Source organism: Dipodomys spectabilis, unplaced genomic scaffold (genome assembly GCF_019054845.1).
Source record: "Dipodomys spectabilis isolate Male_0828 unplaced genomic scaffold, ASM1905484v1 ptg000069l, whole genome shotgun sequence".
Lineage (NCBI taxonomy): Eukaryota > Metazoa > Chordata > Mammalia > Rodentia > Heteromyidae > Dipodomys > Dipodomys spectabilis.
The window spans coordinates 10,937,385-10,962,277 of NW_024870746.1; the positions used below are offsets into that span (position 1 = coordinate 10,937,385).

The window sequence follows — 24,893 nt, forward strand, 5'->3', positions numbered from 1 at the left end:
GAACGTAAAGGAGACTCGGTAGCATTCTCCTCCAGAAAGCACTCTGGAACCTTCCTTCAACCTTCATGAGGATAAAACAAAATACAAAAACAAAGGGCTAGCTCCCATGAATTTTTCCACTGAGGATCTACCAGACTCAGAACCCACCCCCCTCGGGCTTTGTTCTAATCTCACTACTAGCATATTTTGAGGTGTTAGGGGAGTTTCCTCTTGTGGAAGTTGAGGAGGATTTGTGGTATTCTTTTCATAGATGGTTCATTTTTTTCTTTAAAGGACAGTTTTTTCATATATATATATATATATGTTTTTCTCCTAAGTAAACCTTGGGTAAATTCCAGTTTTCATCGGTGACAACTCTGCAAGCTTTATTTCCTGTCTGTATCACAGCATCTTCACCTCGAGTTCCTTTTTTCTTTCTGTAGAGTTTCATGTGACTTTTATAATCAAATGAATAAACAAGTCTCTGACTGAAAGTAAATTTCTTGGAAATGCTCTAGCCATTTTTTTTTTTTTTTTGGTATTTGCTCTTGGAGAGGTCATTTAAATTTTAATCTTTAATAATGTCTCTTGAATTACTTCTTCCATCAGTGACATAATAGTTACCATGAGTACGTCCTAGTCTATAACAATGGAGCTATAAAATGTCCCCCCCCCCCCCCCCCCCCCCCCCCCGGGTTGTGAGGCTTGAACTCTGGGCCTGGGCGCTGTCCCTTCGCCCTTCAGTTCTAGGCAAGTGCTCCTACTGCATGAGTCACAGCGCCACTTCTGGTTTTCTAGTGGGTTATTGGATAAGAGTTTCAAAGACTTTCCTGCCCAGGCTGGCTTTGAACTGCGATCCTCAGATCTTAGCCTCCTGAGATAGGATTACAGGTGTGAGCCACTGGCCGCTGGCTTGACCTATGCTTTTTAAATGAAAATTATCTGTGCCCTTGGATTCTTAAAATTCGACATCAGATTTGTGTTCTTGGCCTTCTGGAAGTCTACGTCTTTGGCATGAAGCCTACCTTTGGCATGAAGTACCGTGCAGAATATGTGAGGGGTGCTTTATCTTCTTCTGAGCTTTTTTTTTTTTTTTTTTTTTGAGATTGATTGCAATAAGAGGTAGAAATGGACTGCAATGTGGCTCAGTGGTAGAGTGCTTGCCCAGCATACATGAAGCCCTGGATTCGATTCCTCAAGTGCTAGCCTTGAGCAAAAGAAGCTCAGGGACAGTGCCCAGGGCCTGAGTTCAAATCCCAGGATTGGCCAAAAAAAAGGTAGAAACAAGTATTAATCATTAAGTGTAACTTTTAAGGTGCAAATTATTTTATGAATATTTCAACTTTGAAAATTATTTGTTAGACAGGTGCTCTACTGCTTAGGCCATGCCCCCAGATCTTTAGTTTCTGGGATTTTTTTTTTTTTTGGTCAGTCGTGGGGCCTGAACTTTGGGTCTGGGCACGGTCCCTCAGCTCTTCAGCTCAAGGCTAGTGCTCTACCACTTGAGCCACAGTGCCATTTCCTGCTTCTTCTGCTTATTTGGTGCTAAGGAATCAAACCCAGGGCCTCATGCGTGCAAGGTAAGCACTCTACCTCTGATCCATCTTCCCAGTTCCTGTCTCTGGGATTTTTGAGGTAGGTTCTTGGTTTTCACTCAGGCCTGCCTAGACTGTGCTCCTTCTGTTTTATTGTTTCTGTTGTGGCTGAGATGACAGGCATTCATCACCACACCTAGCTCTTTCTGTTGAGATGGGTATCTTACAGATTTTTAATTGTTTGTCTCTAGTTGGTCTGGAACCATGAACTTCCAGATCCCACATAAGAAAGATGACGGGTATGTACAGTGCTCAGCTGTTGGTTGAGATAAGTTCTTGTGAAGTTTTCCCCCCTACCTGGCTTCAAACTATGATCCTCCCAATCTTTCCCTCCTGACTTAATTTGACATCTGTATCTGCTCTCCTAATGCCACTGATTTCAACTCAGTGTTTTCTTTTTCTTTTTTGTCAGTTATGGGGCTTGAACTCTGGGCCTGGGTGCTGTCCATCAGTTCTTCAGTTCAAGGCAAGCCCTCTGCCTCTTGAGCCACTGTGCCACTTCTGGTTTTCTGGTAGTTTATTGGAGATAAGAGTCTCATAGACTCTCCTGCCTGGTCTGGCTTTGAACTGCGATCCTCAGATCTCAGCCTCCTGAGTAGCTAGGATTACAGGCATGAGCCACTGGCACCCAGCCAATTCTGTGTTTTCTATACAAGTAATTTCATTTGTACATGCACATCTATTTTAAAGGGCTATGCTCTATGACTTAAAGTTCTATTTTATAACATTAGCTTAACATTTTTCTAACACTCTGTTAACTTAAATGGTAATTAGTATCTTGACATAGTTTTTCTAACATATGTATTTTAATTTAAACAATTTCATGATGGTGGATATTTAGTTTTCCATTTTATTGTTTACAGATGAAACAATAAATCTCCAAGCATGAAATGCTTTTCTTTCAGTTCTTGGGGATAAATTCCGGGAATAAGGTCACAAAGACTTTACTTTTCCAAATGTGATTTTAACAGTTGATAATACCATCATTGTGTCTTTGAGTGAATCACTTCACTTCTACTTCACCTGTGTGGGGTTCTATTTTTAATTGAAGACTTTTTTATAGCTATACATGGTACTTCATTTTAATTTATATTTTCCAGTGCATTTATTTGTGTTGTCTTGAGTGCTCTTTTATCTCTTAAAAATGCTTGCTTGTTTAATCTCTTTTCCATGCAGCTCACACTGTAAAAAGTGTTGCTTATGATTTGAAAAGAAGCTAACAGTGTTACGTGGCCACACAGAGGAGCTTAGCTATCTGTCATCCACATCTGCCAGCAAGGGAACAGAAGCATCTTTCTTGTTGCTACCTGACCTATACACATTGAGAACATTTCCCAGAGCCCAGTGGTGTATTGTTCTAAGACATGAGTGTGCCTGAAAATGCTGATGTAGACTCTTGATGGAAATAATTTACATCAAAGATTCTCAGAAACCCATCTATGGCTTGAGTCAGTGAAAGTCAGTTTCTCGCCACAGGTTCCCAGAGGATTTAGCTCTAGGAAACACCATTTTGCTTGCTTCCATGCGGGAAAGAAGCCATACGTACATTGTATATATGGAAATGTCACAATGCACTACCATCCTTGCCCCCTCGTACAACTAATAGATGGTTTGAAAAAATTATGAAGATGGTATTTTGGAAGTACTACGTAGTTTAAAGAATTGTTTCCTTATGTTTTCCATTAGTTTATGCCTCATTACCAAAACCTCAATCTACTTCTGGTCACATTAATCTTTTTCTTGTTCAAATTTTTATTATATGTGCAATTTCATATACTTTAATACTAAACTATTCTCCAGCTGTTCTGTGAGTAAATTTTTTCCTCAGGATATTTTTATATTTTGCATAAACAGCATGCAGTGAGCTCCATTTAAGAAAATTGTGTTAGAGACAGTGTACAGTTCAGTTGGGTACTGGTACTTCAGGACTGTAATCCTTACAAATCAGGAGCTTGAGATCTCGAGGATCTCAATTCAATGCCAGCCTGGGCAGAAAAGTCTGCCTTGTCCAGTTAACTAGCAAAAAGCACGGCTGTTAGTGTGTCTCAAGTGATAGCCCTTGAGATCATGTCCTGGTGCCAACCCTCCCTCCCCAAACAAAAAATTACAATTAATTGGTTTCTAATATATTCACAGGGCTGTGTAAACCATTACCATTAATTCCTAAAGGTTAATCACTCCCCATCCCTCCCTCCCTCTGTCCCTAGCTCCTAAAAACCATTAGTTTATTTATTTTTCTCCATAGATTTACATAATTTGAACATTTTATATGGATGAGTCATGAGCTATATGGTTTTGTGTCTAACTTCTACCACTTGTAATTTTTTTTTTTTGTGGTTGGTCATGGGGCTTGAACTCTGGGCCTGGGCACTGTCCCTCAGCTCTTCAGCTCAAGGTGAGCGCTCTACCACTTGAGCCACAGCGCCACTTCTGATTTTCTGGTGGTTTATTGGAGATAAGAGTCTCAGGGACCTTTTCCTGACCGGGCTGGCTTTGAACCATAATCCTCATATCTCAGCCTCGTGAGTAGCTAGGATTACAGCCGTGAGCCACTGGCACTTGGCTCCACTTGTAATGTTTTCAAGGTTTAGCCATGCTGTAGCTTCTGCCATTATCTTGTTCTTGGAAGTAACTTTTATTCCATTTTAATGTAGTAGACTTTTAAGATACCTATGTTTTTCTTGAAAGCATTTTTAAAATTTTTTATTAGCATATATGAATTGTAAAAAGTAATGTTTCACTATGCCATTTTCATACATATATTATATACCTTGATCATATTTACCCCTCATTACTCTTTTGTTCTTCTCCCCTTCTCTGCTAATCTTCTCAAATAGTCCCCCCTATACTTTCCTGACTTTAAAAAAATTATCTGTAGTTGTACAAAGGGGTTTCAGTTCATCATGTCAGTTTATGAGCACAATGCATCTTGATCAGTGGCCCCTCGTCCATTATTCTCCCCCAATACTCTCTCTTTAATCTAGAGTCTACATATAAGGGAAAATACACAATGATTTATTGAATCTGGCTTGTTTCACTTAGCATGATCCATTTTCCTGCAGATGATGTACTTTCCATTCTTTTTCATGCCTGAATAAAATCCCATTGTGTACAGAGCACATTTTCTTTATCCTTTCACCTATGGATGAGAACAGGGGCTTATTCCATTTTATGATAACAAAGCCCCGCCTTCACTAAACATCTCCTTCACGTATAGCTCCAAGTTGTCTACCTGTGTTAAAGCACAACACCTCAGAAGAGTTATCGGTACTGATTATCTATGCTCCTTTCTTTCCTCAGGTTCTCTAGCTTGTTCCAGCCAGGCCCTGTGTAAGGCAGTCAACAGCATCTTTTCAGATGCTATGACTCAGCCCTCATTTCTTAGAACTCTAAGTCTCATTGACTCAGTTGATCCTATCTTCCTTCCTGAAACTCTTTCTTTGCTTGGTTTCTGGTGTATTACACTTCCCAAGGCTGGCTGGCTTTACTCTCTCTTTTTCTTCCTCTTCCCTGCCCCCTCCCCATGCACCTGCCTTCCTTTCCTTTCTTTCTTTCTTTTTTCCCCCCTTTCTTCCTTGTGATAGTGATGAATCTTTGTCTCTACGGGACTTCTTCTGGGTGTTTGACTTGCTCAAGGCATAAAAATGAGCTTTCTTTTCTGCCACTAGCTGCTCTCATCCAGTCTTAGGACCTCTACGTAATGTCTGGGAGGTATCTCAAATGTGACATGTCCTTGTATTTGGGCCCTTTTCCAGCCTGTTCCTCCTCCTTCATCTCAGTAAATTGGCAACAAATCAAGATTCATTTCTAATATCTGTCCACTTTCATATCTTACATCCTACCTCTTCATTGAGCCTTCTTGGCTCTGCTTGCAGAGTATGACTCAGATCTAGCCATTTTTCACCATCTTCATTCTGCCTACAGTCTGTGTTACTACATTAGCTCATATGTGCTGTATGTATTTCTTGACTGGTCTTCCTTACTTCTCCTGTAGTCTCTTCATGTAAAACAGCCTGTGTGTGTGTGTGTGTGTGTGTGTGTGTGTGTGTGTGTGTGTGTGTGTGTAATGACATAAATCACTTTACAATTCAAACCTCCCCATGATTTCTTTTCTAAATTGAGAATTCACATACCATAACTAAAATTGACCAGTCTGAAGTGTGCAGTGCTTTTAGTGTATTCACAGGTTTGTGCAACCATCCCTGATTCAGTATTTGTCACTCTACAGAGCAGCCTTATGTTCACTGGCAGTCACTCCTCAAGCTCCTCCTTTCTCCAAGCCCATGGTTTCTACTAATCTACATTGTCTCTAAATGATTTGCCTCCAGTGTGTCATAACATATCATCTGAATTCCTTGTTAATGGTCTTAGATAGTGGTTCTCTGTGTGGTTTCTGGACTGTGTCCACTCCGTCTGAGAGCTTATTAGATAAGGAGAATCCCCAGTCCCCTTCCCAGATCCATTGAATCAGAAACTCCCAGGATGGGGCCAGCAATCATCTCAACAACCCTCTGTCCTTGTCAAAGTTTTAGAATCTCTGGCCCATAAAGATGTGGCTTCTTACTTGCCTCATTGAACTAATTTTCCATAGTCTTCCCTCTTGTTCCCTCTGCAGTGACACCTTATTCTTGCGTGGCAGCTTTTCTATTTGTTCCTTCAGTTTGGTGTGTTTATTTCCCAGAGCTAGGCTTATGTGTCTACTTTGTGTAGGTGGTTGCTTGTTGCACTGGAGCCTTCTGCATAGTACAGACAGAAGGCTCCTGTGCTAGGAACTTGGGTTCCCCCTCTCCTTTCCTGTGCCTTGCCTCGTGGCCAGGAGGACAACTTCTATAGGCTCTCTTGATACTTGGCTTCTCCAGTGGGGCAGGAGGTAGAGAGTAGGAGAATGGAAGAAGGAACCAGCCTGGGCTATTGGTTCCTAGGTGCTTCCTATGGAATTCCTGTGCCCCTCTCCTCTCTCTCTGAATTTTGCACTGTGTGCATTCAGTGTTAGCTATTGAGGAAAGATTATTTGTACACACAAACTCAGGCCATATTGCAGATAGTGTCTAACTGTTGACCGAATAGAAAGAATATTGAGACAAAAGTAACATGACTCAGTGAACTGAAGAAATGAGAGAATCCACTTGGATCAGAATATATCGAGTTTGTATGCTCCGGGCAAGACCATCTAGCAAAACCTAAATGAAAATTTACCATGAAACAATCAGAGTTAAGATGTGGGCAAAGACATCACTGTAAAAGGCAGACCTAGAGGCAGTGACAGAAGGTGGTCCACATTCAGGAGAGCCCCATCCTCATGTGCTGCTAATGAAGGCGCTGGAAGATAACAGGGGTTGAAAGCTCGGGCTATGGAGGAAACCTGGCTTGGGTTTCAGACTTCTTTCATTTTGCCATTTAATTATCTGTGTGACTGGGCAAGTCACTTTCATCTCTCTGCACTTCAGTGTTTCCATCTGTAAAATGCAGTAGCATGCACAGGATGTATAACACACGTGCTTATTTCCCTTTGGGCTGATAAAACCCTAAACTAAGACAAACACCTTTGTGTAGAGACAAAGACTATGACATTCATATTCTGGGAGCAGAGTCCAAATAATTCTCCCCTATGTCTGTTATATCTCAAGTAGTGGAAACAAAGCTGGGAGTAGTGTGTAGGGGTGGGGCTGGAAGACCTAAATGAGAGGGTGACAATTGCATGAAAACATGAGGAAATGCAGTCAGCTCTGCTGCCCTATGGGGAAGAGCATTCCAAACAGGAATGACAAGTGCAAAGCCTGATGTGGGACCCTGCCTGGTATGTTTGCTGGTAGTGAGGGGAATACTAGTATAGCCGAGGATGTGGGGGAAGCAGTGTGAGGGATGGTAAAGGGAATGGGCCAAGTGTGTGTCCCGGCAGATACCTGGGACCTTGTCAGTGTCCTACGTGGACACCTATTAAACATTTAGGGAATTTGCAGACTTTCATTTGAAGATGAGGAGGCTGAGTTTTAGAGAGGTGTCCTTGTTTCCCTAGGGCAGTCTTAAATATGCATGGATCTGGGCTGGGAAGGTGGTTCAGTGGTAGAGTACTTGCCTTGCATGCATGAGGCCCTGGGTTTGATTCCTCAGCATCACATAAGCAGAAAAAGCCTGAAGTGGCGCTGTGACTCAAGTGGTAGAGTGCTAACCTTGAGCTGAAGAGCTCAGGGATGGTGCCCAGGCCCAGAGTTCAGGCCCTACAACCGACCAAAAAAAAAAAAAAAAGTGGATCTAGCATTCAAATCAGATCTGCCTGGGAAATGTCACATTGCTGGCTGGGCACCAAAGGTTTGAGAATAATGACTAAAACCACTTCAGAACTGATCTTCATACGTAGAAGAAGAAATGGAGTCCGCTCACACCCTTGCCTGGCACAGACCAGTGCCTTCCCCTTGGGAAGGGATTCCTTGGTAGGACCACAGCTCATCATTCTGACTTGTAGCTAGGCTTTTAAGTAAATAAAGCTGTTAGTTTTTCAGAATGTAAAAGACTAGGTCTGTATTAAAACAAACCAACAAACTTGGGTGACTGTGGTTAAGTAGGATACTTCCTAAGATTTTTCTTGCTAGAAGGGACAGTTTCATGAGGAGATGACAGATAAGAAAAACAAAATTGTACCCTGACCTTCTCACTTCAGCAGCCAGGTAGATCACTTCTCAAGTCTTTTTTTTTTTTTTTTGTTTATAATGATCAAAGAATGCCTGCTCTGTTTGTCTGAGAGTTGATGTAAGTTTGAGAGAGGGTGAAAGTACACTGCAAAATGATGTATGCTAAGGTACAGTGCTGCTAGGTTACATAATAGCTTTGTATTTGTGATATAGCACAGGTTAGTGTATATACTGGATAGCCAGTATTTCTGTAACTTAATAAATACCTTCAATCTCATTGACAAGGAAATTACTATTTTTGAAGTGATAAACTTCAGAGAAAGTTTTGGTGCTAGTGGGGAGTCTGGCAAAGTACTTCTTAATACAAAAGTGTAAAGAATTTGTTTCCATCATTAACTGTACTATGTATTTTGGCCACGGCAGCAACTGGGTGGAATTCTGCAACCTTGGTTAATCTTTATTTTTTTCAAGTGATGTTGTCAAGGTTTTGTGATTTTTCCATTGTCAGTTTAAGTGCTTCCCTGTTGGCTAAATTTGAAGCTTTAGAACTGTAGATCTTTATGCTGTACCACTTATCAGAATGTGAAAAACCTGAGATCATTTGTGGGAAGGTTTCTTTGCTTATACTGGGAAATTCTACAGCTTTCCCCCCTTTTATATGCCTTATGGTTTTTACAGTATTTCCTCTTAATTTTTCTGGTTACCTTGTATGTATATATGTGTAGATGTTTACTTGAGTTAGGAGAGTTGTTGGCAGAAAGTGGAGGCTTGAACTACCTTAAGGAAACATGATTATATGTGGAGGAACCCTGGAGCCCACACTGCTGCTCTCTGTGTTGGCATGTCTCCTTTGACTCTGGCCAAATCTTATGACCTGGGGGGCTCCCCCCCGCCCCCAGTTTTCACCATCATCTCTACTGAGGTACTATACTGCTGTTTCACAAAGAAGAGCCTGTTGCAGTTTTCTCCGTTCTAGAGTAGTAGAGGAAGTTGAAGCTGGCAGAAAACGTTGAGTGATTATTGGCATAACTCGTGACTGCTGCCACATTGTGTCCTGCTCACTTGGCTTTTTTGTGGTTCTAAACCCCAAACTTTTAGAATAGTCTTAATAGTTTCTTTAAATTTTTAAAAATTGTTATTATAAAAGGTGATGCACAGAAGGTTACAATTGAGTTTATTTTTGTATATGTATGTGGCCAGTACTGAGGCTCGAACTCAGGAACTTAGGCTCTCACTTGGCTTTTTCACTCAGCCATTGACATTCTACCACTTGAGTCACATCTTCTGGTTCTGGCTTTTTTTCTGGTTAATTGGAGCTAAGAGTCCTTCTGAACCATGGTTCTCAGATTTCAGCCTCCTGGGTAGTTATGAGCTACATTATTCCTTAATACCGTGTTCGGGCCTGTTGTAGCCTATGCTCTTTCTTTTAGAATTGTTTTTACATGATAAATTCTCATAGTAGGATAGCTCTTTTTAAAATATCCTATACTGGTATCATTGATTTGCCTGGAGTAGGTACTTGTAAATGAACACAGGAATTTACTGACTTGATGAATCACTGTCAGAAATTGGTTTGCTATTTCACTTAGTTTCTTCAGCATTGGGATTTAACAAAACCCATTTTTTGTAATTTAATAGATTTTGAAAAAAAAGGAATTCTTTAGTTAGAACCAGTCTAATTAGAACCAGTCTAATTTCTCTCTCTCTCTCTCTCTCTCTCTCTCACACACACACACACACACAAATTTCACTAGGAGTAACACACACACACAATCTAATTTCACTAGGAGAAAGATTTTTGGTTAATTATCTATTATATCTATTAGCTTAAATGTTTATATGCAAGGTTAGGTAAGTTTTAGTATATTAGCTATTATTTATGCTTATTATTTAATTCATGCTAGTAAGGTAGGTTTATATATATATATATATATATATAACTAAAATTAAATTTTTCTCTAAGATAGGTCTCCAGTTTCCCATCCCTGCATATAAGCAGTACATACCATATTTTTAGGTATCTTTTATCTATTCAACCCTGAGGGATTGACTGGTTTGAGGTATGGTTCTGACATTTTTGCTACTTGGTAGATAAATAGCATAAAAATAAAACTGGCAGAAAAAGATTTGACCTTCTGCATGAACTGTTTTGACTGAACTATAGGATTCTCAGAGTTTCCACAGGCAGTGCCTATGGATAAACAAGGATCCCCACTCCACTTCAGCCTGAGGCAGCCAGGCTGTTGTGTTGTACTTTTGAACTTCCAAGTGAGGTGACTTAAAAAAAGGGGTTGAGGGGAGGGGGGAGTACTGCCCAACAGACAGGACTAGTGACTAACATGTCTCTTGTTGTTTCCAGATGTTTCTGACTGTGTACCTCAGTAACAATGAGCAGCACTTCACAGAAGTTCCCGTGACTCCTGAGACAATCTGCAGAGATGTGGTAGACCTGTGCAAAGAGCCCGGCGAGAGTGACTGTCATTTGGCTGAAGTATGGTGTGGCTCCGGTATGCTACCTGGCTTTGTACTTCACTTCTATTGACTGTTATTTTGGGGTTCTAGGAGTGGCAGTGGGTACTCCTGGTGACCCACAGAGAAACGTGCCCATCAGGAGACAATGCTTTCACCCAACTTTCGTGACAGGGCTCTCTCTTTGCTGATTCCTTTTTCTGCAGTGAAATGAAGCCGAGCACTATTAAGTTAACAGAAGGTCAGGATAGGTGGCCGGTGTACCCCGTGTGTCTTACAGTCAAATGTATAGTGCTTCAAAGTAGTTTTTGTATATTTAGGTGTTCTTAGAAGTTTGAGGGATCCTGATCATCTTGGCCTCTCATTTTTTTTTTAATTTATTTATAGTTTTTTAGGGACAGCTGTCATTGTTGAGGAACAGAGGTGGGAGAGGGGCAGAGGTGGTGGTGCTGTCACAGGCAGTATCAGAAGCCTTGAAGAGATTCTTTACAATAGCTCTTTGGAGCTCTAAAATGGGGTGGCCTGCTTCCTTTGGGCCCCAGTGGGGTTTGTAGAGGTGGGAGCAGTTTCCATCATTTCTGCCTTATTCCTGCACAGCTGGGTCAACTGCCACTGTTTCCTTTTCCTTCTCTGAAGGTGCCAGAATGTCTGCAGAGCAAGGTATACACTGTGTTAATGAGATTGCTCCATTCATGGCATCTAATTTTAGCTGAACCCTCACTTCTTACCAGGCAGGGTAGGAAGTTTTATTTGTCTTTAGTTGACTTTCCCACAGTTGGATGTTCTAGAAGGTCTTCTGCACTCTCTGAATTATTTTTTCCCTTTATGTAAGAGTCAAATAGACTATTGGTGTGTAATGAAGCCCAGTCATCTCTTACAATGAGAACTGGATAATACAGTTCCTGCTATTAAAACTCTTCAGCCGCTTCGCTTCCATATATAGGGAAGTCTAAAACTCTGCCTTAGATTGTAAATTCTTAAGAGTCCTGGAGATTTCAGTTCTCCATCCCTAACCCCTGGCCTACTTTACTTCTTGTCTTTTGTGTGTGTGTGTGCAGTTCTGGGGCTTAGGACTTGGGCTCTGTCCCTGAGGTTTTTGTTTTTTTTTTTGGTCAGTTGTGGAGCCTGAACTCTGGGCCTGGGCGCTGTCCCTCAGCTCTTCAGCTCAAGGCTAGCCCTCTACCACTTGAACCACAGCGTCACTTCCGGCTTTTTCTGCTTATGTGGTACTGAGGAATCAAACCCAGGGCCTCATGCATGCAAGGCAAGCATTCTACCACTGAGAAACCTTCCTAGCCCCCTGAGGTTTTTTTGCTCAAGACTAGTGCTCTACCACTTGTGCATTTTTATCTTTTTTGATGCTTACTTGGAAATAAATGGCTTTTCCTGCCGGGGCTGGCTTTCAACCTTCGTCCTCACATAACAGCCTCCTGAGTAGTTTGCAGTATAGGCTTGAGCTATCAGGAAGGACGTATCTACTTCTTGTGTTTTGAGTACAGTGTTTGTGTTTGGGGCATTCCTACTAAGAGAATTTCCTCAGATATGAGTGTTCTCCTTTTGGAGAGAATCTTACATTTGTATGCTTTTTAGAGCAGAAAAACCTCTCTAAAAAGTACTTTACGTACTTTCCAGTACTTTACGTACTGGAAGCAGAGCCAGAACTAGAACTACAAGTTGTTTATTCCAAACAACCAGATTAAGCTCAGAGTTAATTCTCAGAATTATCTGCCAAAGGCTTGGCTGCCACATTCTCTGTGCCCTTGTTTATTTGAGGTACTGAAATCATGTCTTTGATGGCTGATTAAGTGTAATTCAATCGACATGTTGTAGTTTCTTTGGTAGTTTGTAGTTTCTTTAAGCACTTGCTTTCTCAATGAGGATGTTTGGTTTTACACCCAGCTTCCTTTCCTGAGGGTGAAAGATTTTTTCTGTGTTCTTTTCTGAGAACTCAGTGTACATTGTTTCTCCTAAAACTCCCTTTTAGTGTGGAGCATTTACTTGTGCCCTTCTTTTTGTCTCTAGATAAGTACTGAAAAAACTGGTAATCTTGCTGCAGGAGAGCCATATATATATTTTCATTGCAATAAACAGCCTTTTGTTAGGAAATGGAAAGTTTAAACTTGTAATATCTACAAAATTATAGTTTAGAAATAGCCTATATCAAAGACTATAATTAAAAAATAATAGTCTAGTTAGAAAGTTGCTTTCACAAGGAGACCCTGTGATCTAATACATTGCAAAAGTTAAACAGCTTGCTTACAGTGAGTGAGCAGCCTTCCAGATTAGACTCTTGAGCTCTTGACTGCTGGCCTAGATCTGAATCTCTTTCTAGTACTCCACTTTGGCATGACAGTGATTGTTAAGTGTGGGAAATCTGTGACCCTTCTGCTTCTTCTGAGTTCTTTTAATGGAAAAAACGATTTTCTATGATGCCAAATACCTCATGCATCCATAATTTACATCAAGGATAGGTGGCAAATATGTTCTCTTCCTTTTACCTACTGATAATATGATTTCTCAATCAATTCTTTCAGAACGTCCAGTTGATGATAATGAGAGAATGTTTGATGTTCTTCAGCGACTTGGAAGTCAGAGAAATGAAGTTCGTTTCTTCCTTCGTCACGAGTGCCCTCCTATTAGGGACACTGGTACGTAATATTCTCTGAATGATTCATAGTTGAGCTTTGTACATTAGAAGTTGCCAGGGGAGGGGGTGGGTGGGGAGGGGGACACGGACATGTGATGCCTGGGGAAGAGCCTAGAGCTTTAAGATGGAGAGGTTAGGAAGTTGAACCAGTGGAACAGGTACATTAGTAGAGGTGGTCATATGGGGTGGTGGTAATAGAGATAGGCTGGCAGGTTGAGACAGTTGCTGTTGAGAAGAGAGTGTGCTTACTGGGGAAGCCAGGTTGCTGCAAGCTTCGGGGCCAGCTGAGATGAGAGATTTGAGCCATGTGTAGTTTTTCTGCACTAGTGCTCTGCTTGTCCAGGGAGATTGTGAGAGATAATAGTTAGACTGTCTTGCCCAACAAACCCACTGGGAAGTTGGTGCAGGGGAGAAAGCACTAGCAAGGGAACATCTAATCTGAGTGGGAAACATGAAGACCAGAGTCATGAATCTCCTCCTGAGGGGGCTGAGGGCCAAGAGGACAGTTCAGAGACCACAAGCATCACTCGGATTAATAAACAGGTATAGCAAGAGAAGAAATGAATGAGGTAAGTAGCTGGAAAATAAATTGTGGTGAAAAGCAGAACATTTGGAATTTGAACTTTCAGAGGCCAGGTGTTTCTAGGTCACCTTAAAAATGAGCCTGCCTCAGCATGGAGACCACTCAGCTATGGAACTGAGAGGCTAGCTTTTGGTGGCAAAGTCATCCAGAAGAAGACAGGACTTGTACCTTGAGAGAGTAATGGAATCATGCAATCACAACTAATGACTGATGGTTATGACCCGAGTTTTTGGATGTAAGGAAGGGGTAGAGTCATACATAGAATAGAGAGTTGTGGGCTAGAAGAAGCACTAGACTTGAAGGCATGGCCATCCTGTGACCTTGGAGGTCTCAAAAGTGTGAGGGAAAGAGTAATTTCACCTGGAGATCCATGAAGACGTGCCCTTCTCATGGAAAGCCATGGCTAGAAGGATTACCATGTAATTCTAAAAGTGCTAGAATTGCTAAAATAAAAATGGAACATACTGCATTTTTCTTGTTAGTAAAACATGTTAATTAGTAGAAATTATAAAATCTTAGTTTTAATACTAACTCAAGGGTCCATATATATTAACCTGGCAACTAGAAATGATGAAATTTAGAATAGGGAGCCAGAATTCAGTCCGGCCTTTTTTTTTTTTTTCCTCTGTAAGGAGAGCAGACCTGATAGCTAGGGTTAAGTGACTTGTCAGAGGCCGTACCTAGAGGCAGAGCCAGGAGTGGAACCTGAATCACCTCTGCCAGGCTGGCTTACCTGACTTTTAGTATCTGGTATCTGTCCTCTTACTTGCTAGGCATGTATTTTTTCCTAAGCTCTTTTATGTTTAAGTTGTTGGCATTTGTATCTTATTTTTGTTATATTCTTTGTTTATATTACTACATATATCCTTTTCTAAGTAATAATCTAGTAATTCAAAGATCTTGCTGTGCAGTACTGGGTAAATTATTGAATAGTCTCTTGAAGTGCAATAGGCAGTTTCAATGTATCTGTAATGTGAGAAATATAATGTTCAGATAACAGAGCTGTTTGCACATTGTTGCAAAGCACCAGTGCCACATGGTGTTTAGATTGGTATACAGCAGGATTGCTTCAGTCTGCTCTGGGAAGGTGTTAATTTACCAGCTTTGGATTGGGAGACTCTGACCATGTCCTTTTTCTAACTAGGACTTGTGACCCACAATGTGTATGAAATTATTTTTTAAAGTACTTGCTTTTACCCTCATTCTGTAATTGATACATTAAGGAGAAACTAGTAAAGTGCTCTGTGGGGGCAGCAAAGAAAATAATTAGTCTTAAAGTTGAACAGGTTCTCCCCTCCCCCTCCTCTTTTTTCTTGTTTACAGAAGTGTTGTGTAGATTACTTGAATCTTTTCTTTTGTGCTGGTCCTGGGACTTAAACTCAGGGCCTGGGTGCTGTCCCTGAGCTTTTGTGCTCAAGGTTAACACTCTACTACTTGAGCCATAGGTCCACTTCTGGCTTTTTGACAGTTGATTAGAGATAAGATTCTCTCAGGCTTTCCTGCTTGGGCTGGCTTTTGAACCATGATCCTCAGATCTCAGCCTCCTGAGTTGCTAGGATTACAGGTATGAGCCACTAGTGCTCAGCAAACTTTTCATTTTATGATGTGTTAGGTGGTACAGAGATTCACTTGAGTTTTCACTTGAAAGTTCTTTTTAACCAAAAAAGCAGAATACTATGTTGAAAGAACTTCACAGCATACTAATACACTACCACAGACTGTCCCCAGTAAACAAAATATTCCAAACATAAATGTCCTATTTTCAACTGCTTCATTCCTATGTAGTACACTGACAATGAACACAGAGTACAGATGTGATTTTCTATGCTTTCAATGATGCTATTTTTGGTTTCACTACTAAGAACTAGGAGCAAGAACTGTAGATGCTGTAAGGTACCGATAGTCAGAAGTATATTATTTTCATTTATTTTCCCACCTTCATTATGTGAATTAGGAAGCTTTTCTAGTTGAATAGTTGGCAAGATGGCACACACTTATTACTAATAGTCACTGTTTCATGTAATTGATTTTCCAAAATGGACTGAATTATGAGACCTAAATTTGGTAGTTATTAGCATTTTAAGTATATGTTATTTTAAAAATTTATTTATTTTGTTGGTTATGGGTCTTGAACTCTGGGCCTGGGCACTGTCCCTGTGCTCTTCAGCTCAGGGCTAGCACTCTACCACTTGAGCCACAGCGTGGCCACTTCCAGTTTTTCTGTGGTTAATTGGAGATTAGAGTTTTATGGACACTCTTGTCCAAGCTGACTTTGAACTGCAATCCTCAGATCCCAGCCTTCTTGTAAGCTAGGATTACAGGCATGAGCCACCAGTGCCTGCCAATAATTTTTTTTAATTTTTAAAAAATTAATTATTTTTAGTATTTTGGCAGTAACCATGGTTTGAATTCAGGCTTTGAGCTTGGTTGGCTAGGCGGCCTGTCTACCCCTTGAGCCATGTCCCCAGCTCTTTTTGCTTTATTTATTTATTTATTACTTTTTTTTTTTTTTTTTTTTTTTTGCCAGTCCTAGGGCTTTGACTCAGGGCCTGGGCACTGTCCTTGAGCTTCTTTTGCTCAAGGTTAGCATTCTACTTGAGCCACAGTGCCACTTTCGGCTCTTTCTATTTATGTAGTACTGAAGAATCAAATCCAGGGCTTTATGAGCACTATGCAAGCACTCTACCACTAAGCCACACTTTAGAAAAAAAAAAAAACCCACTTCAGTCTGAATTGCAGTCTTCCCATTTATGCTTCCCTCTATATGTGATGACAGGAAGGTACCACCACATAGTTATTTATTGGTTGAAGTAGAATTTCAGACTTTTTGCCTGGACTGGCCTTGAATCACAGTCCTCCTGATCTTCTTCTGTGTAGCTAAGAATAAAGGTGTGAGTCACTCACCACTCACTGTGCCTGGCTACTATTCATTCAACTTTAAGTATCAAACAGTTATAATAACAGAACTCTGAAAGGAACTGATACTGTTATCTGTCAACTCAAATGTTAACACATAGTTTTTAAACTTTGTATATAGTGAGTGGACCAAGATCTCAGGATCCAAATCTAAAGAGGAATGGAGTAAAAGTTACTGGTGAACATCGAAGAAAGGAAAATGGCGTAAGTGGGCGTTGTAAATCCATGTCCTTTAACCTGCTTCTTAACCTTTAAATTTTGTAAGTGTTGAGCAAGTTAGAGGAAGTAAGTTTTTTTTTGTGATTTTATTTATTGCTATCATTACTTTTAGAAAAATGGAAACATATCAATAGTTGTTGCTGTCGCATTATCAACTTAAGTTTTGTGTGTGTAAGCTCACGCGTGTTGGTACTGGGGCTTGAAATCAGGACTTTGTGCTCTTGCCTGGCTTTTTCACACATGACTAAGTTACACCTCCACTTGAGTCACACCTCCACTTCTGTTTTTTTGCTGGTTAATTGGAGATAAGAATCTCATGACTTTCTTAGCTAAGCTGGTTTCAAATCTTGATCCACAAATGTTAGCCTCCTGAGAACCTAGGATTATAGATGTGGGCTTTTGGTGTTTGGGTAAGCAAGTTTCTCAGCATACCTTTTCCTTTTTTTGTCTTCCTTTCTTTCTTTTTTGCCAGTTGTGGGGCTTGAAATCAGGGCCTGGGCACTGCTGTTGAGCTGTTTTCCCTTAGGCTAACATTCTACTACTACTTGAGCCGTAGCTACATTTCTGACTTTCGGGGGATTATGGAGATAAGTCTCATAAGCTTTCTTGTTTGGGCTAGCTTTGAACCACAACCCTCATATTTTAGTTTTCTGAGTAGCTAAGATTACAGGTGTGAGCCATTGGCAACCATCAAAATGTTTCCTTTCATAATTCAGAATTTCTAATACCATTAGAGATTAGCTAAGTCATATTTCTCCTGTCTGTACTTTATGGTAGAATCCAGATTATTAGCATTTGCTCCTATTCTGGCAGGAGACTTTCCTATTTTTCCTGTTTGTATACTTTGGTTTTAGCTGTTTTAGATGCTTTGCATTCTCTATGAATTTTGGTTTATCAGTTTTTACAAGAAAGCTTGCTAGGATTCTAATTGGAATTCTGTTGAATTTACACCTTGATAATTTGAACTTTCCATTCAGAACATGCTTTATTGTTCCATTTATTTAGGTGTTTTTTTCTCTCAGCAGTATTTTGAAATTTTCAGTGCACAGGTCTTGCATAGACATTAAATTTATCCCTAAGCCTTTCATATTTTAATTCTATTTAAAAATGTTCCATTTTTGGAAGTGGCACTGTGGCTCAAGTGGTAGAGCACTTGCCTTGAGCTGACAAGCTGAGGGTCAGTGCCCAAGCCCAGAGTTCAAGCCCCATGAATGACAAAAAAAAGATTACGAGGTTAAAAATGTTCCATTTCTGTAGGCATATGGAACACACACACACACACACACACATACACACACACACACACACACACACACACATCTAGCAATCTTGTTAAGTAACTTAGTAGTTTGGATACACACACACACACAAAATCTAGCAATCTTGTTAAGTAACTTACACACACACACACACACACACAAAATCTAGCAATCTTGTTAAGTAACTTAGTAGTTTGGATAGCTTTTCTTGTAGATTTCATAGAATTTTTTTTTCATAGGTGAGTATGTTGTTTCTGAGTAAAGACAGCTTGGTTTCTTCCTTGCCATTCAGAATTCTGCTTATGTATTGTTTTGCTGCACTGTCTCTCTAGAACAATATTGAGTAAATGTTAAAAGAGTATACTTTCTCATTCTGCTCCTGATGATCCACCATGTCTTGAATTTTTTACTACTTAAATATTTTTAAATAATGTTTCGATGACTCGATTTCTAGTTTGCTGCTAATACCCTAGTACTGTGTTTAATATGATCCGATATTATATAAATTAAATCTTTCTATAAATTACCTATAGAACAGAATAATTCTAAATCATTGTTTATATCCCTATTCATTGAAACAACTCAATTTAAATTGACAACAAAACAGTGTTTAAATATTAGTATGTTTTATTTCTTAATAAGTAAACATAATGAATGTTAATGTAAAAATTAACGTTATGAGCCAGGCACTGGTGGCTTAGACCTGTAACCCTAACTACTCAGAAGGCTGAGTTCAAGCCCCAGGAAGCTACCAAGTAGACCATTGAGAAAATCTCTGTGATCATTTTATAGTAAGTTGGATTTGTGATTTTATCTATAGGTTAGTAGTCCTAGGATGGATATGACTCTTGCGGAACTCCAGGAAATGGCGTCTCGCCAGCAGCAACAGATTGAGGCCCAGCAACAAATGCTGGCTACTAAGGTAAGATCTTCTTTTCAAAGACCTACCAGTCCATCATTGTTAACATAAGCGTAGAGCCATTTCCAGTCCACATTCCTTATTAAGTTGGCAGCTTCCCACGTTGAACGTGATATTGTCAATCCAAAGTCATAAGCTATATGGCTCTTTCTTCCTTTGCTTCAACACTTTGTAGAAATCTTTGCTTTATTCCAATGTTGAAAATTTCCTGACCCTTGATGATGACTTCCCCCCACCCCTCCCTTTTCTGACATAGTATCTATGCTACCTAGGCTGGAGTCAACCTTTGGGCTTTAATGATCCTCCTGCCTCAGCCTCCTGAATAGTTGACTATTGGTACATGCCACTGTGCCTGACCTGACCCCTAATTTTAATTAAAATGAATTATGTCTCATTGAGAGGCAGTGAACTAGGAAGGTTATAAGGAGCCCTTTGCTTTACTGCCAAGACCCACTTTGAGCTACAGCAGGAGCAGCTTTAAAGTTCACCAGTGCTAGTGTTGTCTCGTTTTGCTGCTTGATAAGAATAGTAGACATCTTTCTTAATTTGGGGCTATGAATAGACTTCTCCTAGTTTTGGCCTTGACAAGAAAAATTATACAAAACCTCTCTTATACTGTCAAAACCAGTCTCACTGCTGCTTCTTTGCTAGCTGTAGGCTTTTTTAGTAGTGCTGGGGTTTGAACAAGGGGCCTAGCACTGTCATTTGAGCCATGTCTCCAACCCTTTGCATTTGTTAGTATTTGAATAGGGTCTCACTTTTTGCCTGGTCCAGTGTGGTCAGTTATCTTCCTATTTAAGCTTCCCACATAGCGGGAATGACAGGTATGTACCATGGCACCCAGCTTTTTATCAATTGAGCTAGGATCTTGCAAATGTTTTTCCTGGACTGACCTTGAACTATGGTTTGCCAAAATATGAGTCTTTTAAATATCGAGGATTACAGGTCTGAGTCACAATACCTGGCTATAATAGCAGTTTTCTAAAGGTGTTTTTTCTGTGGCTCTTCCCAGTTACCTTTTATGTAGTATAAGAGATTTGCATTTCTTAGATCATTTAATCTTCACCATAGTAACAAGTATCACCAAGTCTTTCCACTTTGTAGATGAAGAAACAATCTGTACTTGGAGATGCTGTATAGTTTATCCATAGGGAATACATGTCAGAACTTGGGTTTGGATCTGAATTTGAATCCACATCTTTTGAATTTATGTTCTTACACTGCCTCCCAACTCTTCATCAGCTCCTTCTTTATGAAAGTTAGTTTAACGATCACTATTTGCTGTAAAGAAACCATTATAATTAAAAATAACCATTCCTGGATCCTGTCTCGCAGAGCTTCCAGTGTGGTCTCAGGAGGGTCTGTTTTGAAGATCCTAACAGGGAATTGGGGATGGCAGCGTGTGGGATAGGTAGGGGAGCGGAACACCCAGCCTGCGCCTGTCTCTGAACCCTCGGTTGTGGGATGGTTTTGAGATCAGTAGTTTACCTGTGCCTGATGGTTGATTTGTTTCATGTCTAGGAACAACGCTTGAAGTTTTTGAAACAACAAGATCAGCGTCAACAACAACAAGCTGCTGAGCAGGAGAAACTTAAGAGGCTCAGAGAAATAGCTGAGAATCAGGAAGCCAAGCTCAAAAAAGTGAGAGCACTTAAAGGGCATGTGGAACAGAAGAGGCTGAGCAATGGGAAACTTGGTAAGTTGTTCCCAGGAGACTTTGGGGAAAGCCATTTTGGCATTAAAAAGCAGAATGGTATAGGAAATATATATTGAATTATAGTAAGAATAAAGGTGAGTCTCTAAACTTTATTTATTTATTTATTTATTTATTTGGTCAGTCGTGGGGCTTGAACTCTGGGCTTGGGCCCTGTCCCTGAGCTCTTCAGCTCAAGGCCAGCGCTCTACCGCTTGAACTACAGCACCACTTCCAGTTTTCTAGTGGTTTATTGGAGATAAGAGTCTCAGGGACTTTCTTGCCCAGGCTGGCTTTGAATCACGATCCTCAGATCTCAGCCTCCTGAATAGCTAGGATTACAGGTGTGAGCCACCGGCGCCCGGCTGAGTCTCAAAACTTTAGGGAGAGATTTTGTTGAAAAAGTGTAATTTACTACATGTAATTTTGATACTACAAGTTTCTCCCAGTGGAATGCATCATTAAGTGTTTTAGACATGGTTTTAAAATTGCTTCTGAAGATGTAAGGTTTCTTTAACTTTTTTTTTCAAATTAAGAATTTGTTGAAGGTAAGGATTTTTGTTCATATGATAGCTCCACTTATAATAATACCATTTTAATGACAATTATAGTGATTCCGTAGTTCCAGCTACTGTCATTATAAGATTGGGAAAAAAAACACTGAACAAATTTCATTGTTTTCAAAATTTGGAGTTGAATGTTTAATAGTAGTCAATATATAAATTCTCCAAATCCTTCAACTATCTGCATCCAGATGGTAGACGTTTAGAGATGTCTGTGTTGATTTCATTTGCTTCTAAAAGAAGTGAGGCTGGTTTTAGGACATTCTGAGAGTTTTCTACTTTTAATTGGAAAGTTTCTTGTAAAGCTTGGTTGCCAGGGAAGTAATCCATTCTCACTTTTCTTTTCAACCCTCTCATTGTAGTGGAGGAAATTGAACAGATGAATAGCTTGTTCCAACAAAAACAGAGGGAGCTCGTTCTGGCTGTGTCAAAAGTAGAAGAACTTACCCGGCAGCTAGAGATGCTCAAGAACGGCAGGATCGACGGCCACCATGACAACCAGTCCGCTGTGGCTGAGCTCGATCGCCTCTACAAGGAACTGCAGGTAGGCCACAGCTGCTGATTCCTGATGCAGAGTCCTGGGAGGAAACACAGAGCTTTCTGTCCTCAGAAGTGGCAGGAAGTGCTAGATTACAGCTGCCTTCCTTCGGGTAGAAGGAGAGGAGAGCCCTAAACCCCAGAGAATCCAGAATAAACTTGATGTTACCTTACCCAGGAAACTTGAGGCACAACCACAGCCAATGGACTCGCACACATGTCACTTAATTTTAAAGCAGGAGGTGAGGCATGTGGAGAAGGACCTTGCATTTTTAGAAGTTATGTCATAGTTAACCATGTGATCACCTGTTGGAGAAATTTTATTTTTTTGGCTTTCTTTTTGTTTCCTTCCTATTTTATTCAGCTAAGAAACAAATTGAATCAAGAGCAGAATGCCAAGCTGCAACAACAGAGGGAGTGTTTGAATAAGCGCAATTCAGAAGTGGCCATCATGGATAAGCGTGTTAATGAGCTGAGGGACCGGCTGTGGAAGAAGAAGGCAGCACTACAGCAGAGGGAGAATCTCCCAGTGAGTGGGCTTCCTGAACCTGGTTTGGGGGAGGGCAGTGAGCCAGGGAGGAGGGAGCAGGCTGAGGGAGGGGAGAAGGGGAGAGAAGGATGACCTGCCCAATGAGTTCAGATTTTCTTAAGCAGCTAATTGAGAGAATTCTCATGTAAGCGTGTCCTCCAAAAAAAAAAAAAAAAAGAGTAGTCTTAGATCTTTGGAAGATAACTCACTGCTTTTTTACTTTTTAAAAAGTTTTACTTACGTAGTCCTGCTTATACTTTTATTAAGGATGGGTGAGAGAGAGCACATTGTGGAGTGCTTTTGTAAAGGGATGTTTTGAGTAGGTATCTATGGTTAGATTCTGAAAGCAATCATTATGAAAATGTCACAGGCTTTTCTGAGTGTGATCATCCAGTACAGCTTGTAATACAAAAAGACCTGTCTTCTTGCCTGAGGTTTCATCTGATGGAAATCTTCCCCAGCAAGTGATGTCAGCCCCAAGTCGCGTGGCTGCTGTGGGTCCCTATATCCAGTCATCTACCATGCCACGGATGCCCTCAAGGCCCGAACTACTGGTGAAACCAGCCCTGCCTGATGGCTCCTTGGTCTTACAGGCTTCAGAGGGCCCAATGAAGATACAGACACTACCCAATATGAGGTCTGGGGCTGCTTTGCAAAGTAAAGGTAAAAACAAAGTCTTTACACAGTTTGTTTTCCTAGATACACTTATTTTTCCCATGCCTGAGTTAAAAGGTTTTTTTTTTTTTTGTTTTTGTCTTTGTTTTTTTCTTACATTTTCCCTGAGTAAAAAATTCCACTTAGGAAATGAAATAAGATAAAATCAGAAAGTTATTTTTAGGAGTTCCTTTCTACCAGGCATGGTGGGTGCACACTTGTAATCTCAGCACTTTGGAAGCAGAGGCAGAAGGATTTCAAGTTCAAAGCTCCCCTGGGGTACATAGAGACTATGTCAGCAGAACAAGACAACAAAACAAGTTCCTTCTTTACAAAGAAAATTTATGTCTCTTGTCGAGAACATTTCTTTTTTTTGTACACAGATCATATATACATATATGTATATATATAAATAGTGTTATCGTTAAAGAAAGTTAAGTGCTAAATTCATTTTCTAAATGAATAATGTTGCATATTCATTTGTTTATGCATGGAAATTTATATACTGATGATTTTTAGAATAAAAGTAAACAATTTGAGCATTGAAAAGTGAACATAACAGGGTCCTGGCATTAGTAAACTTTACATTCTATGTAGTCCTAGGGTGCAGGCCAGGACTTTGTAACAGAAAGAAAAAAAATGAAGGGAGAGTTGTGGGAGGCAAAAGCCATAAACATTCTTTACCCTGTTCAGACCTCCAGAAGGAAAAGGTAGTAGCCAGTGTTATTTTTTTTTCTTCAACCTGTTATTAACATGCAAAAAATAGCTCATTGTATTTTTTTATTTTGCCACGGTAAGTGCTGTGAAGCAGTAGTGCCACCTACGTTGAATTTTATTTTAGAGAGTTACAGTTTTGTTTTTGTAAGGCCAAGTTTAAAAGAAGGCTGGCATTTGAAATTTAAATATCAGTGTGTAAAAGTCCTGAACACATTGATTTGTGAAAGGCCATGGGTTAAAAGTCTTCTCTTTGTCTTTGTGTTGTACACATGTCACTTAAGGTATTGTGTGTAAGGTATGTCTGCGGGGCTTATAAATTATTTTCTAGGTGATACACTATTTTTTCCACAATGAAGAAAATAAAGAATAAGACATGGGGTTTTTTTTTCCGTACTGGAATTTGAACTCAGGTCCTTGAGCAGCTTGCTAGACAGGCATGCCTAGCGTGGGTCTTTGCTGCTCCAGACTCTGTCTGCTGTAACTAATGTTACACTGAGAAATGTGGGAAAAACCTGGAATTAGAAAAAAAATGTCTTTTTAAAATAAATTTTACTAGGTCGTTGAGTCTGGAATTTAAAGCTGATTTTAGAGGTGCAAAGTCTGAACAGAAAGAATAAATAAAAGTGCTTTTAGAATTCTGTCATTTGTAGCTGTTTTTCTGCATTCTAGGCTCTAAAATCCATCCAGGTGGTCCTGATTGGAGCCCTTCAAATGCAGATCTTTTCCCAAGCCAAGCTGCCCCTGTACCTCAGAGTGCTGGGAATGCCCTGGACCAAGGTGAGGTTCATCTGCACCATCCAGATAGTTACTGTTTTTGCCATTGAAAAGGTATTGGATATTGTTTCCTACATAGTTTATATTCTGATGTCATAAAGTTAGGGATAGTTTTAAGTATAAACTGTAGTTTATGTCCATGACTCCTTCATTTAGCTGAGGAAGTAAGGGGCTAGCATTGTAGCATTTGGGTTATCCTTTTCTCAGTTTA

General features: G+C 40.2%; 1 protein-coding gene across 1 annotated transcript in view; it reads left to right on the plus strand.

Moving 5' to 3' along the window:
* Window positions 1-24,893, plus strand: part of Tp53bp2 (tumor protein p53 binding protein 2) — a 53,275-nt gene that overhangs the window by 11,740 nt on the left and 16,642 nt on the right. The window contains exons 2-10 of the mRNA XM_042681847.1: window positions 10,563-10,710; window positions 13,207-13,320; window positions 16,940-17,022; window positions 19,117-19,218; window positions 20,737-20,911; window positions 21,834-22,015; window positions 22,373-22,537; window positions 22,972-23,200; window positions 24,578-24,685. Coding sequence (XP_042537781.1) covers window positions 10,563-10,710; window positions 13,207-13,320; window positions 16,940-17,022; window positions 19,117-19,218; window positions 20,737-20,911; window positions 21,834-22,015; window positions 22,373-22,537; window positions 22,972-23,200; window positions 24,578-24,685 — 1,306 coding nt within the window. The remainder of the gene's footprint in view (window positions 1-10,562; window positions 10,711-13,206; window positions 13,321-16,939; window positions 17,023-19,116; window positions 19,219-20,736; window positions 20,912-21,833; window positions 22,016-22,372; window positions 22,538-22,971; window positions 23,201-24,577; window positions 24,686-24,893) is intronic.